This window comes from Glycine max, chromosome 16 (assembly GCF_000004515.6).
Source record: "Glycine max cultivar Williams 82 chromosome 16, Glycine_max_v4.0, whole genome shotgun sequence".
NCBI lineage: Eukaryota > Viridiplantae > Streptophyta > Magnoliopsida > Fabales > Fabaceae > Glycine > Glycine max.
Window position 1 is genome coordinate 2,709,798 of NC_038252.2, and position 15,116 is coordinate 2,724,913.

The following is a 15,116-nucleotide window of genomic DNA, read 5'->3' on the forward strand; positions in this document are numbered from 1 at the left end:
TGAAACAAAACAAAATCTATAAAAAGAATTTAATCGTCTCTACTGCACAATTGAGTCTCAAAAGTAATTGCCATAGTGAATAATACGGCAAGCACAATTCCATAACCGATGTTCCATCCACTTCCCTCCTTACCTAATTTGATTCCGTAGAAAATGTTAGCTATGGCTAGTATGATCAAAATTCTCCCCATGTTGTGATGGTATGCATTCCAATACTTTCTCACTTTTGATTCCTTCTTCGGTCGACCAAGCAAAGCCATTATCTATACAAAAGCAAATAACACACTAATTAAAATAGTGAGTAACCTAACTCTTATCTTTTAAATAAGGTCGGTAGTTTGTCGACAAACTAAGTTACTCTCAATAAAGTGTTTCCTTTTCAGTGATGGTTAATTATATGTTTTAATTTGCAGTCGTGGATGGTGTGAATAACAATGATGATGATGATTATACATTAAGCCTTTTTCTCTTGTTATGTCACTATAGCTTACTTTTCATGTTGTTATTGGTCACTAAAATGTACCGACACACACAAACATGCAATATACGACTGAAAAATAATATGTATTATTCGTAAAGTTAAGGATATAATATTAAATAAGAGTTTAATGTTGATCTGTATTTTTATATAATACAATGGGAAAGAAGTCTGATAAGTACTATTTTCATTTTGGTCCTTAATTTAGGACCATCAGTTAAGTTATTTCATGACGAAAAAATAAATTTAATCCCTAATTTTAACATTTGTCATCCTAACATTTTTTTTAAAAAAAAAGTGATGAGAAATTTTGAAGATAAAAATGATATACTTAATGTTAAGTATACTAAATCAAATAATGGTACGTACTAATATTAGAAATCAAATTAGTGTTTTTTTAATACGTATTATCAACATATCATAAGTTAATTAACAAGTTTTGTATAAAGTGGAAAATTGTTAAAATAGATAAATACCTGGAGGCAACCTAGAACGAAAATGATGATTCCAAGAGCCTTGTGAAGACTAACGTCGGTATGAAGTTGATTATTCAAGACAAACCCACTAATTACACCAACTATTCCCAGAACAAAACCCAAAGACTGAACTGAAGCGTGGAAATAAAACCAAAATGGATCCCATTCCTTGAAGTAGCGAGCAACTATTGCTCCCATTATGATTAGGATGCCCCATCCTAAGATATTCAACAATCCATGGCTTCTTTTCAGGTTATATGACTTTCCTGTTGTTGCACTTGAACCTGTTTTAAATGTAATCATAAACAAAACGTTTTGAATGCCATCCCTGATTATTAATCAAATATGACTACTATATTCATAAACTTTTTGATGGCAAGACCAATAGCATTTTCCCAATTTACATGAAAATCCACAAGGCAGCACAAAATGTTTACATCCAATATTTTTAGAATTGAAGAAAACAAATACTAAATATAGAGATAATATATTTAGCAATTCTTAAATCATCAATCAATTAAGATCATGACTATATATGAAATGATGATTTTAATTGACTACACGGTAGAGAATTTCTTATAATCACATAATTTTTTACTCAATAAAATTTATGACTAATACATAAGTTGAGTTAAACGTACGTAGAACATCTACTGCTATATATTAACACGTGTTATGCAAAAGAAACCAACGAGCCAAATTTAGTAGATAGAACTAAAACACAAGGTTCCAACCAAATAAAAAAAGAAAAAGAAAAAGAAAAAAAAAAAACTAGAACACGTGGGTTTTGTTTGGTAGAGGGTCGAGTCAGATTTACATTTCAACTATATTATTCTTGCATCAAGCTAGATGACAAAAGAATGTCCTCTCAACAACCATACTAACCACTGCCAAGGTATAGTTTTGAATGGGCCACGTATTGTTCAAATAATTTGTCAAAATAAACTCAAACAAAAGGTCAACACTAGAATAATCTTCATTGGTCACCTGTTTTCTAAATGTCTTCTTTTTCAAACATTGTCAATCGTCATGCACATAAAATCACAATAATCATATAATTTATGCAATATTCTTGAAAATTATTTTACAACACAATTTTTTTCCATCTATATCTATCATATCACTCATTTTGGCATATACTTCTATCTGTTTTTCTTTTTATATATCTTTCTTCTTGTAATCTTTTTTTGAAAATATTGTAAAAAAAAAAGTAGTTAGAAGTAGCATTTCTCCAATCTTAATGAAACCAGATTTATTGCAGTCATTTCTACACGCATTCACACAATCAGCACATTAATTTATAACTGTTGGATGAAGATAAAATGTTGCAATTTTGAATTTGTTTATAAATTTGATTGAGCAAGATAAGATAAAATATGATGAGTCTCTCATCATTGGGTTCTAAATTGTTGAATGTAAATAATCTAGATCCATACTTAAAAACAGTAAATGAATGGTTTTAAATTATGGTCCACAATCATAATTAAGACTGCAACATCAATTTATTTTGACACTTTACAATCACATCTATAACATATTATGGTGCATAGTCGAATTTTCTTCCAATTATCCGTAATGTAAAATATTAATGACTCATTGCAATGCAACCGCAGCTGTAATTTAAAACCATAAATACATGGGTTTAAATTTCATCTCGTGCATGCCCCCTTAACCGGATACACCAAATTAATTTGCTCACAAAAAAAAAAGAAGTGAAAATCAAAACACATGCATGCATAATTTTAAATTACAGTCCACAATCACAATTACGGCCAATATCAATTTATTTTGACACTTTGCAATCACATCACAACTGCAATATATTCTGGTCGCATCAGTCGAATTTTCTTCCCATTATCCGTAATGTAAAAAATTGATAACTCATCGCAATATAACCACGGCTGTAATGTAAAACCATGAATACATGGGTTTAAATTTCATCTCATGCATGTTTGATGTTCCCTTAACCAGATACACCAAATTAATTTGCTCACAAAAAAAAAGTGAAAATTAAAACGCGTGCATGCATGGCATGTTTTGATGACTAACCTGTTGCGTAATTCAACGTGATGGAGACTTTGTCTTGGTGCAGCGCTAATGCAAAACTTGGTGCCGAAGGGAACACACCGTTAGGTCCAAAGGCATAAATCAACTTGGAAAGAGGTTGGTTAGTCTCTAACTGGAATGCCATGTACAAACGTGAGGACTGTGATGTGATGAAGGTTGAGTTGGTGAGAACTTTTAAGTTGCCTCTATCTGGCACCACTTGGTTTGGTGTGAGACCTGTTAGATAGTACTGTTTCATGCCTCCACCTGCCCCATTTGATGAGATCCACCCCACTATGGCACTTGAACCCACCATGCCTCCATTGGGAGAGAACCCAATTGCTATGTATGAATTTGGGTTTGGTGCTGAGAGAATGAAGCTCCATATGTTTTGAGATGTCTGAGAATACTGCATACATACATAAATAGTGAATTCAATTCATATATATATATATATATATATAAGGTTAGTTGGTTTGGTTTGATGCTAATTTATGATAGGTCACAAGTCACAATTAAACTTTCGTTGAACTTAGGAAAGTGTATAGTTGAGATTACAAAAGTAGCTCATAATAAACATTAAACAGCTTCTTGAAATAAGTTTATTGAAATTTGTAAACTTATTTCAATAAATTTTGACAGAAAAACTTATCAAAATAAACCACTTCATTTCAGCTTCTAAAGTACAGCTACATCATTGTCAAGCTTATATGAACATGATGAACTACAAGGGTTGTCCTAGTGGGTTTTTTTTTTTAACGGTAGGTGTTACTTTATAGTTTGTTAGTTTTTTTGTTGATGGAAGAATTCGAATTCATGAATTTTTCCTCTTCTCTTTGGGTTGTCGTCCTAGTGAGAGTAGATTCCTAAGAGTATAGATTCGATCCACGTTGTTATCATACGTAAAAATAAAAAAATTGCCAATTAGCTTATGACTAAGTTTACATTTGATAAGAACTTCATTTAACTATTCATTCAATCACACTTTTGATCTTGAAATGGAATCCACAATCATAATTAGAAAGACAATATTATTTTGGATCGATTAAAGCTAGTATGTTCAAGGAATAATGCACTTACTCTAAGGATGTATCCTTGAGCATTCCAAACAGGAAGACAATTGAGGTTGGTTGTGTCGAAGAGGAGAGGAACACTGAGGTTTAGATTGGAGCCGCAAGAGTCTGCTGATTGTGAAGTACTTCCATTTACTTGTGAAGAATTTCCATCCCCTTGTGAACTTCCAATGTTGGCTGAAGCATGGAAACAAATAGTGAAGATGAGGAATGCTAGAGATGCCTTCATTTCTCTCTATTGTTTATGCTTGTGTCTTCGCAAACGTATTCGTGAGAGATTGTTAAAATAAGATAGACGTATTGTGATTAATTAAAGGAAATGGAAAGATTGTTACAATTAAACAATAATTACGGCCTTATTCGACTAATTAAGTAGATTAGGTGAAATGAAGGCTAACTTAAACCATTAAGCATCCTTTTATTAATTCATAATAAAAAAAATGATTTTAATTATGGTGAAAATCATTATAATTATAAAAATATGATATTGATCAAACTTTTCGGTCCTCAAACCATTAAAGTTTTGTTGATTTAGGTTTAACATACAGAACATCTTTTTGATGAAAATAGAAGTAATGAAACCGAGATTTTCTTAAATTATATTCTCTTTTTTTTGTGGAGAAAGAAATAAAGAAAGATACAGGCTACAAAATCTCCTATAATTGATACAAACAAATATGGAAATTTGTAATTGATATGACAATCCCAGTGATGATGCAGTTATGATGGTAATTATAGTAATATAGCTAGGTTACTAATTAATTTCTAATTGCTTTAACATATGAGAAGGGGAGGTTATAATGACATTTTTCTAAATTGAAAAAAAAAATACCCCTTTCATATGCAGTGATCCGTAGCATGTTAAATAAATCCGGTATTTAAAAAGTATTTGTCTTTATAGCTAACTCTTTCTACCATATATAGTGTATATCTATCATAGAGTAGTCAACTCTTTTTCTTTACAGCATAAAGTAGTAAACTCTTAATAACTAATTGTTCGGCTTGTTTTTTTGTTCTTTCTCTTGGTTCAGTATACCTTCCGTGTACCAAAAAGTTTAAAGTCTCTCATTATAAATAATGTAAGTGTTTTAGTTCGAGAAAAATCTTTTGTATATCCACTGCGTTTTACATTGATATACGTATCTGTATCTGCAATTCTGTATCATGCTCTAAACTAAAGGATAAACAGAAACAAGAATAAATAATTTATAATGAGATTGTAAAAGACTTATATCTCATCATCCAATCATAAATTATTAAGTTTTTTAACTTTTATAAAAATTCTCTTATAAATAATACCAACAATTATTTCTTGTTAGTTAACAGTGTAAAAATTTATTATTGTCAATGTATAGAAATTAAATACAATGAATAAATCTTATTTCATTCACCATGCATTAAAATTTAAAAGTGGTCAAAGATTATATCAATAACTATAGTGTGATTTTTTTATAAGTATAACAGAGTAACGATACGACAATACTGTAAAATATTTATTTTAAAAAATTGTTTGAATTTTTTATAATGTAAAATAGTCTATTAATTTAAAATATTTAAATTATTTCATTTTATTAATTATGATTTTGAAAAAAGAATCACTAAAATTATTAGTTAATAATATGTTAAAAGATATTCATATATTTGGAAAGAAAAAAAACCGCGATTTTTATATAAATTTTAATTGTTTTATTTTTTACTTTATAATATCCTTTAAAAAAATAATTATAAAATTTAATTCTGAACTGAAGTTTTTAATTTTAAATTATTTTATAAATATTTATGCACAAATTGTTAGAAAAAATTGAGACACGGTAAAAGAAAAGTGGGCCCCAACCTAAGGCCTAAGCTCGAGTTGGCCCTGTTCCAGAATCAGATTGCTTCAAATGAACTCGATCCGGTTGTTATTCCATAATAATAATAACTTCCAAGTCAGAGAACATTACAAAAAAGTGTGAATCTAAGACTAAGAATTTTGTTACCCAAACCAGTTATCGGCTGTTTTTCTCTCTCTCCCTCACTGTCTCAAAAAGACTACTCGATTTTCAAGAAAATGGAATTGTGTTGCTCACGACCAACATGTTTGTGAATTTTCATTATTTGGTGAATGTTTAGTTTGCACTTAGAAATATTATGACACACGTTCTAATATAAGTTTAATGAATAAAAATAAAATAAACACAAAAATAAATGTCTTAATCCTTTGGTAAAAGTATTGTTGCCTCTTACATAATTTTGCAACAGGAAATCAAATGCATATTTACTCTTCTTTGCTTGTTTTGGCATTTCCTAGTAACTACAGTAGTAAAGCTTTTGATAAAACACCTCACCCACTCACTCTATTATGCCCAACCAAAGAATTCTCTAGGTGAATCAATGAATTCTAAATAGTATGCCGTCAAAATTCAACGTCAACCACAGACATAATGACATATAATGACGCGTACTTGACTATTAGCCACTAATCATGTTTTTGGTTACCTTGCATTATAGAGATCTGCAAGCACAAGAAGAAAAACAGATATTGTGTTCTGCTAGTTAAACTTAACTATATTTGGTTTTTAGTTGGAAGATTCTCAACACCCGTTCAAAAAGTAAAATTGAAAACACCTCTGGTCTATTTTTTTGTTAAGTTCGATTGTAAATTTAGTTTTACCTTAATTTAAGATGGAAAAGAAGAGAAAGATGCTTTTGTAAGCTCAGTTTACACTTATTCAAACTTCACTTTAAAAACTTAAATCCAAACATCCACATTGTCCGAGCGGATTTTGGTTTTAAAAAAAACACAGCTTAGTTATTACCTAATTGTTATGAAAATAGTTATTATTCTTTCTTTTTAGCTTCATATACAATTAATTATCAAATTGATTGTCCTTTTAAAAATAGGCCAATGTTAACAAGTGTCCTTAGGACTGTTTCTATTTTTATACAAACTTAAGTATCATTTACAGAGTATTTAGAAGGAGCTAAATTTATACTAACCTTTTGAATAGTCTATTCTTGTGGACACCTTGTCTAGGTGTTTTGTTAGTGCAAAACTTGGTGGTGCAGGGAACAAGCCGGTGGATCCAGTGGCAAATATCAGAGAGGACAAAGGTTCGGTAGTTTCTAACTGAAACACCATGAACAAACGAGAGGATTGTAAAGTGATGAAGGTTGAATTGTCTATAACCTGTAGGTTGCCCTTATCAGGAACCACCTGATTTGGTGTGACCCCACCAAGATAATACTGCTTAATCCCTCCACTGGCTCCTCTTGATGCTACCCACCCCACCATGGCACTTGAACCCACCATGCCGCCGCCGGCCGAGAATCCAATAGCTATGTAAGAATTTGTGTCCGGGGTTGAGAGAATGAAGCTCCAAGTGCTTGCAGAAGTCTGAACATACTGCAAAAGCCATGCATAATCATTAGTATATATATGATATGATGATATTGGAATAAGGCTATGTACATGTGATGAGATTCAAGCATGGTGCACTTACTCTGAGGATGAAACTTTGAGCATCCCATACAGAAAGGCAGTGAAGGTTTGTTGTATCAAAAGGGATTGAAACATTGAGGCTTAGGTTGCTGGTGCACGAGTATGCTTCTGGGCTTGCAAGGAAGAATGAACCAAGAAAAGTGAGTATCAAGAGAAGTCTTGGAGATGGCTTCATTTGTCTCTCTAACATTATTATTGGTGTCGATTTGTGTCAGTTTGAAAAGTGTTATAAGCATGAGTAAGTCTTACAACTGATCTTATTGAAACTGGACTTACTATTCTTACAGAAGCTAAATGGGGGAAAATGTAAACGGTGTAATGATTGTCATATTGTAACTAACATGGTGCAGGCCATTCTCAATTATGATCATAAATTAGAAACATAATGAAAGGTTGAAAACGAAAAGGGGAAAAAAAAAAAGGTAAATTGAATAACACAAATGGCAAGTTTTTGTTAATGACTGAAATCCACGTAGTGTTTCACGCACCTATTTAAAGACAACACAAACTCGTGTTTGAACTTGTACGTAATGCAAATGTATGTAAAGAAACGGAGATGTAGGGCAAACGATATATGACAATATTAAGGAAAGGTACATATTTTCATAATTCCACGTGATACAACAACGTATTCCATTATACAGTTGTACATTCTTCCAATAATAAAGAAAATGATAAAACCCAGACTCCAAATACATGGCACCAGCTCCCAATTCCCAAATAATACTTTCAACCATTTTTTCTGGCTAAACTTTAGCAGGTCTAGATCCCAATTCAAATGTCCAGCTCTTCACTATATTCATTTATCACTAATTGATAAATGGTACCACATCCTAATAACTTTATTCGTGCGGCTTTGCTCGTTCGCAAGGTACAGATATTTACAAATAGAAGCACAGTGCCATAACCTTAAAGAGCTACATCATCAGAGACCCGACTTTGAAGTCCATTGTGCCCTACAGAAGCAGAGATAATTATCAAATTGATAAATTGCAATGGATTCTTTTAATCAAATGTAATGATTATTGTTTCACACAATTTTCTGACAAATTCACCCGATGATAAAATTATCATAATAAAAACTATGTTCAAACAAAAGAGAAATCTCAAAAACTAAGTTAAATACTTAGCAATAGGCAGTAACGTAGACAGCCATAAAATAGCAGCAGATTACCAATTACAGACTAAATAGACTGAAACCAAAACAAAAGCAGCTCCTTCTTTTAAAGAAAAGATCAGCTTTCTAATCACCTACAAGTCAATCTATTTTCCACTATGATTTTGAATTAGAGGTAAATTTATTTAGCAATGAAGTTAAACACCATCTTAGAATCCCAGGCATCTAAAAGATGCATGGATATTTAGGAATCTCCTCCTGTTAGACATATTGTTAGTCCCCTTACACCTGGCCATGAGTTAAACCCCTGTTGTTAGGTATACTTAGCAATTTTAAAACATTCAACTTCGAATTTCGGAGATATATACCAGGCATCTTCCTCAGCCCCGGGATTCTCACTCCAATCCTCTAGTAGGCTTGAGCTAGTATTTACAAATTTGAGCAGTATTCAAACTAACCACCATGATTGCTATTATAGTATTATACCAACCAAAAACATTCCAATTCTATCAGTTATTTTTCAGCCAGGTGATCTCCGTGAGAGGGTAAGGATTCTGGGGCAGTTGGAGAAGGACACAACTGTTTTAAAGTGATTTCTTTGCTCCCAAAACAGTTTCTTGCCTTCCTGTTGTTTTATGTACAGGACTGCTTCAAGGGTGTTGCAATCTTGGATTTGCAAGGCTGGGGAAGCCTTGCTTCATACTTCGAGCATTATTTGGAGGATTCTTTATCACACCCCTAGTTGTACTATTTTTCTCTTCTATGAAATCTCTTCTGTCACAAGAAACAAAAAAAAAATTGCTTTCTTTCTCACTACTACAGATATCTAGAATGTTGGTGGAAAAGTGATATCAAGTTTCTTGCTCAGATGTTCCACTTGCAAAGGACAACCATTTGTATAAATCAAGTCACAATCAGCATGTTTCTTTTTTTTGGTTCTGCACAATCAGCATGTTGAAGTGCACATGTTGTTAATCAATCAAAAGGAAGAAACATCCATATAAAAAAATCAATTTTTGTCCACCTGCCATTGCCAAGTGTAAATACTCAATAGCTTAAATCAATTGACATTAAATTAATCTGACCACTTCCATGTCTCAGGTCAACCAATTTCAGATTTAGCCACAAAGTTCAGTAGAATTGTAACCAGTTTCCAAACATATGCTTCATTACATGCTAACTAGAATGAAGTACAGACAATCCCTTCATCCTTAATCCATCAGTCATTAATATGTAACTTTTAGCAAACTAGTTTGGTGGTTAAGAGCAACTGAAACAACAATATAGATATACCAGTATAAAGATGAAACAGTATTGAACTTACCCACTGATACAGATTCTGGCAAGCTAACATATTTGGGACAAGATTTTTTTGAAGTAACCATGTCGATTTTAATGTCAGATCCAAGAGCACAATCTCGTGGCTGCAAAACAACAGACAATATTCTAGAATAATAATGGCCAAATTATTGTGTTTGAATAGGATACCATAGCATGAAATCATAGAACTAATATATAATTTTAAAGTACAAAGTCATGGGAACTCTCTCATAATGCCCATGGAAGTTTGTTTACCAGAAGGGTATTTCTTCATTTTCTAAAAATAAACCAAATTCCCAAAGCATTTATAAATATTAAGCTAAATGTCTCTGTCATACGGGTCTATAACATCTCAGTGATCTCATAACTATTACATATAGCTCATATGCAGTATTACTTCAAATTTGACCGGAGAGTACAATAGTGGTATCAAATTATCAATAGTTGAAAATAAATACCAGCTACCACAGACTGAACTAATTAGCTCTAAGCACATCAATTGATATCTAAATATACCAATCTCCTAACGTAAATAAGACAAATATTTGCACATATTTTAGTTTCTTATGTGCTAAATATATTACAGCATAGAGCAGATTTCAAACCTGGAAGTTCTTATAAAAGCATAGGTAAAGTTCCTCAATGGAATCTTTTGAGCAAACTATTTGAGGAGATGCATGAAAAGCATTCTCAATGGCAGAGATGATGCCTCCAAGGGGATACTTTTCTGTATTAGAGGGAACATATCCAGCATCATTTAGAACGCTCTGAAAAAATGTTGAAAAACACATTAGTCAGAGTATGCCCCGATGTATATGCAGGCAAGTATCAGGTCTTAACAATCGAAGGTTTAGCAAATACAAGTGGTAGTCAGACTGAAAACAGAATAAGCTCCAAACCAACTCATTAATCAGCATACAAATTTTATCAGTTTCTTTGGTTAGGAAGGGGCAAGATAAAAGTAAAAATTAATAATTTCATGAAATGACCTTTAATTTTCTATCTAGTATTCAGTAAAGCAAGTTAGATGTTTTATCTGTAGGAAAAATGAGAATGAGCAATGGACCCCAAAAAAGTATAAATTTACCAGTTATTAACCTATCATTGTATTTTTTATCATTATTTCATATGAGCTCATTGCCTACATAAACCACAAGAAATTTCTAATACAAAAAAAAATTATACTCTACAAACTTACCGTAATATTATATTTGAAATAGACATTCAGAACTGTCAGAAAATAATCATATTCATTTCGAAACACAGGATAAGAGCATGTGCCATGTTTCTCTGGAAGTAAAATTGCAATATTAGAAAATTGGAATATTAGTACAAGAGAACATATCATTTTGCCTCAAACTAAATAGAAAAAAATAATAAACAAATAAATGTGTCAGTAAAGAAATTCTGTAACTACTAATAAAGATATATTTGAAGCTTTGAACACTTTGTTCGGTACCAATTTAAAACTAAATAGAACCATCTCTATCCACATTCCACAAGTAGTAGATTTTAGGAAAACAGCTCAACTATTACTCAATAAAAACAATGAATACACTCGTTAAAACATGTAAGCAAGAAAAGCTACAAAAGATTATTACCCCACTGCCAATGCAAGCCAGACGTGATAGCCCCAGAAGCACAATTGGAAAAAAGAAGAAGTTAGAATCCAAAATAACATAAGGTTGAATAAGAAACTAATTAATTTCAACAACCACCTCATGAGCCCAAAATGTTCCTTTCCCACCATGGCATAATGATGGCTTGCTACAGCTCAATGATGGCCAATATTGCTCTAAAGCATTAGTCAATGTTGATATCTACACAGAAGATAAAACAACGTTGGAAATGGAAAATTAATGCAACTAAGTTAATAGAAGACCCAAGTTCTGATAGTATATAAAATTAACACTAACACAACCAAAATACAAACAATTAGCCACAGAAAAAATTTAAGAAACTGCAGTTTCAAAAGCCAAAAGAAAAAGTGTCTTGGCTTTCTTCAATCAATAGTTAATATTTATCATTAATTACCTAGTAAAACTAATAGGAATAGCTAGAACTTCCCAGTATAAGTCTGAAAGTTAATTCAGTTTCATTCTTCGCCAAATTTATTTCAATCAAAGCATGAAACCAGCAAATGTCATTTGTGATATAATGATTTGCAAATTAAGGTTGGGGAATATACCTCTTTTGGATCAAAACTAGATCCAGAGCAACAGGACGGCCAGCTTCCATCATTATAGTCAGGCCAGAGTCCATCTACCATACATGTAGATATAAACTGTTAAGCTATTTGTTGCAGGAACCTCCACACTCAACACTCAACAGAGATATGCAAAAAATATCAATATATTGTTTACCTCCCAAAACAGATTTTATTTTTTACAAAACCAAAATAATTGATAAGGAAGAAATGAGAGACAAAAAAATTGATGAAAGGAAACAAATTTTAAAGTCATACTTAAAGCTAATTTCTCAAAGAGCTTAAAATATCAGTATAAAAAACTTCGTACCCCATTGTCCAGAGGCTCTTCGCTATGCGAAGGTATGGGGGAGGGATGATGTACGCAGCCTTACCCTTGCATATGCAAAGAGGCTGTTTCCGGATTCGAACCTATGACCAACAAATCACCAAGGCACAACTTTACCGCTGCACCAGGGCTCGCCCTCCTTAAAATATCAGTATAATTTTACAAAAAAAATTCTAGACCCAACAAGGTATTCACACCCTAGAAGGAGATATTGACTCAGAACATAGTCAATGCAAGTAGGAAAATTCAAGAAAAAAAAAAAGCAATGAGCATTCCATGCAGTCCAAATTTACAACAACCACCTCAAGAGAAATAAACTCAGAACATAGTCAAGGCAAGTAGTGAAATTCAAGATAAACAATCAATAAGCATTCCACGTGGTCTAAATTTACAACATCAACAACAAAAACAACAACCTCAGAAGGAGAAATTAATTAAGAACATAGTCAATGCAAGTAGTGAAATTCAAGAAAAAAAGGCAATAATATTCCATGTGGTCTAAATTTACAACAACAACATCAGAAGGAGAAATTAACTCGGAAGTCAGAACATAGTCAATGCAAGTAGTGAAATTCAAGATAAACATGCAATTAGTATTCCACGTGATCAAAATGTACAAAAACAATAACAACAACAGCCTCAGAAGGAGAATTTAACTCAGAACATAGTCAATGCAGGTAGTGAAATTCAAGATGAACAAGCAATAGGTATTCCAATTAAATTTACATCACCAACACCGAAAACAAGAACAACAAGCAATAAGTATTCCACAACAACAAACGCCGCATTTGAAACTTCATACTCACGTATGGTGAATACTGCTGGAGAATTGGAGCTGAAAAAGAAAAACGTATACATGTCAGCCTCTTATCAAGCGCTTTCACATAAGTTGCACAATAGAAATCCATATCATATGACAAAAGTCAGTAACAAGTTTTTTGAGTCCTTCATAATTATAAGCACAATACAAACAGAGTAAGCACTCCAGTTATCAGTAAATATTCAAATTGAAAAATGAGAAAAAAGGAAGAAAGGCGGTAATTACTATATTACCCTCTGCAGCAACCATTGGTGGGGCAGCAACTGCGGGTGCGTTTGCAGTAAGTGCCGGGCCATTGCAACGCTAACTTGAAATAGTCAAACTCCCGTTGACCGTCGAAGGACGACGCGACCGGTGAGGCACGTGCTGGAGGGGTTGTTGCCGGAGCCGCCAACAACACGAGAATGGGCAGCACCAGCCACGAAGTCAATGGAGGCATCGTTCTTTACCGTTCCCGAATTTTGGGTCTGCAGAGGCAATAAATAGGATTAAGAGGGGATGGACAAGTTTAGGCTCCACCTTTGTGCGTTTTTCGATTGTTCGTGTGTTGTCCTTTGAAAATTACGTAATTTTAAAATTAAATTATAAAATTAAATATTAACACAATTAGCTTAACAACTACCACCGAACAACACAAAAACAGTTGAAAAAAAAAACAGAAAACAACCAATTTTGTTTAGGCTTACCTAGAGCTAGAAGTACGGGAGTTAGTTGGGCATTTCTAGCATTTTAAAATAATTGCACCAATCTCGAGTTTCGCACCAAACTCCAATCGTCATCTCTGTTGACATAACCAGTTAATGCAGGGTATATGTTAAAACATATTCAAGATTCATGCCTAACCCAAAATACCTTCTTATCAAATCATTAAAAAAAATTAAAATATATTTTTCATTTTTATAAATATTAAAATATTTGAAATTTTTTCTTCTAAAGTTTTGTTGTATGATTTTTTTTGACAAAATGAAAATGTGTTATTTTGTCGGTGTGTAAGGTGTATTTACTAAATTAGACATGTGTCCTACTTTTTTTTCCTTTCTCTTTGTCTTTCTCTCTCTAATCCAGTGATGGCCTCTCTTCCTTCTCTCCCTCTGCCCTCTCCGTTTCTACTCTATTGAACCCTTTCAGCCCCTCCACGACAACCTCTGACGGCGGCTTCCTCCTCATTGAGGTCATTGGCTCAATCCCGACACCGAACAACATCATCCTCAACCCTATGGTCCCAGATAACCACGTCGTGTAAAAACTCCACACGTGCGTCCTTAGGAAGATGTATACCCACCCATCTTGGCTTCTCGGTGGTGGCGTGAGAAAACACGAAGTGGCTCGGCGGATGTCGCCGAAAAGTCTCCTTCTCCACGTGACTCTCCATAACCACACCATTATTCCCCACACACACTTCACAATCTTTTCTGATTATAGTTGAGGTTTAAGGATTTCAGATTTGGGGATTAGAGGTGGGGGTTGTTTGGTTGAGATGCCATGGTGATGGTGATCTGGTGGTTGAGGTGCGATTCAGTTTGATGGTGGTGTTTGGTGATGCAGGTGGGCTCGTGCTTTCGAAAAGAAAGGTGTTTTTTTTTTTTTTGCAAAACAAATTCCTACTATTTTAACACCACAAATTGTGATTTGAATTTAAAAAAAAAAAAAACAAATGAAATTAGTGGTAATTTTTAATTGTGTTTTAAGATTCGTCGAGCCTAATTATAGTAAAAAAAATAATATATTTGAATTTTATAAGAATGAAAAATATATCAAAAAATTTGTAAGG

General features: G+C 32.9%; 2 protein-coding genes across 2 annotated transcripts; both read right to left on the reverse strand.

The window, feature by feature from the left end:
• On the reverse strand, positions 1-8,003 carry LOC100804791 (cytochrome b561 and DOMON domain-containing protein At3g07570). The gene is made up of 6 exons (XM_003548383.4): positions 7,556-8,003; positions 7,053-7,458; positions 4,081-4,250; positions 3,004-3,409; positions 955-1,238; positions 1-263 (listed from the first exon to the last, which is right to left on the reverse strand). Exons 1-6 carry the CDS (start codon positions 7,742-7,744, stop codon positions 30-32), a joined length of 1,689 nt encoding a protein of 562 aa, XP_003548431.1. The 5' UTR covers positions 7,745-8,003; the 3' UTR covers positions 1-29.
• Positions 8,004-8,137: 134 nt separating this feature from the next.
• On the reverse strand, positions 8,138-15,101 carry LOC100789614 (ribonuclease 2). Its single transcript, XM_003548506.5, has 11 exons — positions 14,371-15,101; positions 14,032-14,126; positions 13,579-13,812; positions 13,332-13,360; positions 12,180-12,253; positions 11,710-11,811; positions 11,593-11,596; positions 11,190-11,281; positions 10,597-10,758; positions 9,996-10,095; positions 8,138-8,510 (listed from the first exon to the last, which is right to left on the reverse strand). The coding sequence occupies exons 3-11, from the start codon at positions 13,782-13,784 to the stop codon at positions 8,464-8,466; spliced, it is 816 nt and encodes a 271-aa protein (XP_003548554.1). The 5' UTR covers positions 13,785-13,812; positions 14,032-14,126; positions 14,371-15,101; the 3' UTR covers positions 8,138-8,463.
• Positions 15,102-15,116: the final 15 nt, after the last annotated feature.

Bases quoted from the DNA above. Each gene is read 5' to 3' on its own strand.
- LOC100804791 (XM_003548383.4), bottom strand. From the start codon at position 7,744: ATGTTAGAGAGACAAATGAAGCCATCTCCAAGACTTCTCTTGATACTC. The intron at 7,459-7,555 runs GTAAGTGCACCA...TGGCTTTTGCAG, and splicing joins CTCAAAGTTTCATCCTCAGA to TATGTTCAGACTTCTGCAAG. The intron at 4,251-7,052 runs GTTAGTATAAAT...TCCATGCTTCAG, and splicing joins AAGAATAGACTATTCAAAAG to CCAACATTGGAAGTTCACAA.
- LOC100789614 (XM_003548506.5), bottom strand. From the start codon at position 13,784: ATGCCTCCATTGACTTCGTGGCTGGTGCTGCCCATTCTCGTGTTGTTG. The intron at 10,759-11,189 runs GTAAGTTTGTAG...ACATTTTTTCAG, and splicing joins ATTTCAAATATAATATTACG to AGCGTTCTAAATGATGCTGG. The intron at 10,096-10,596 runs GTTTGAAATCTG...GTTGTTTTGCAG, and splicing joins GCTTTTATAAGAACTTCCAG to CCACGAGATTGTGCTCTTGG.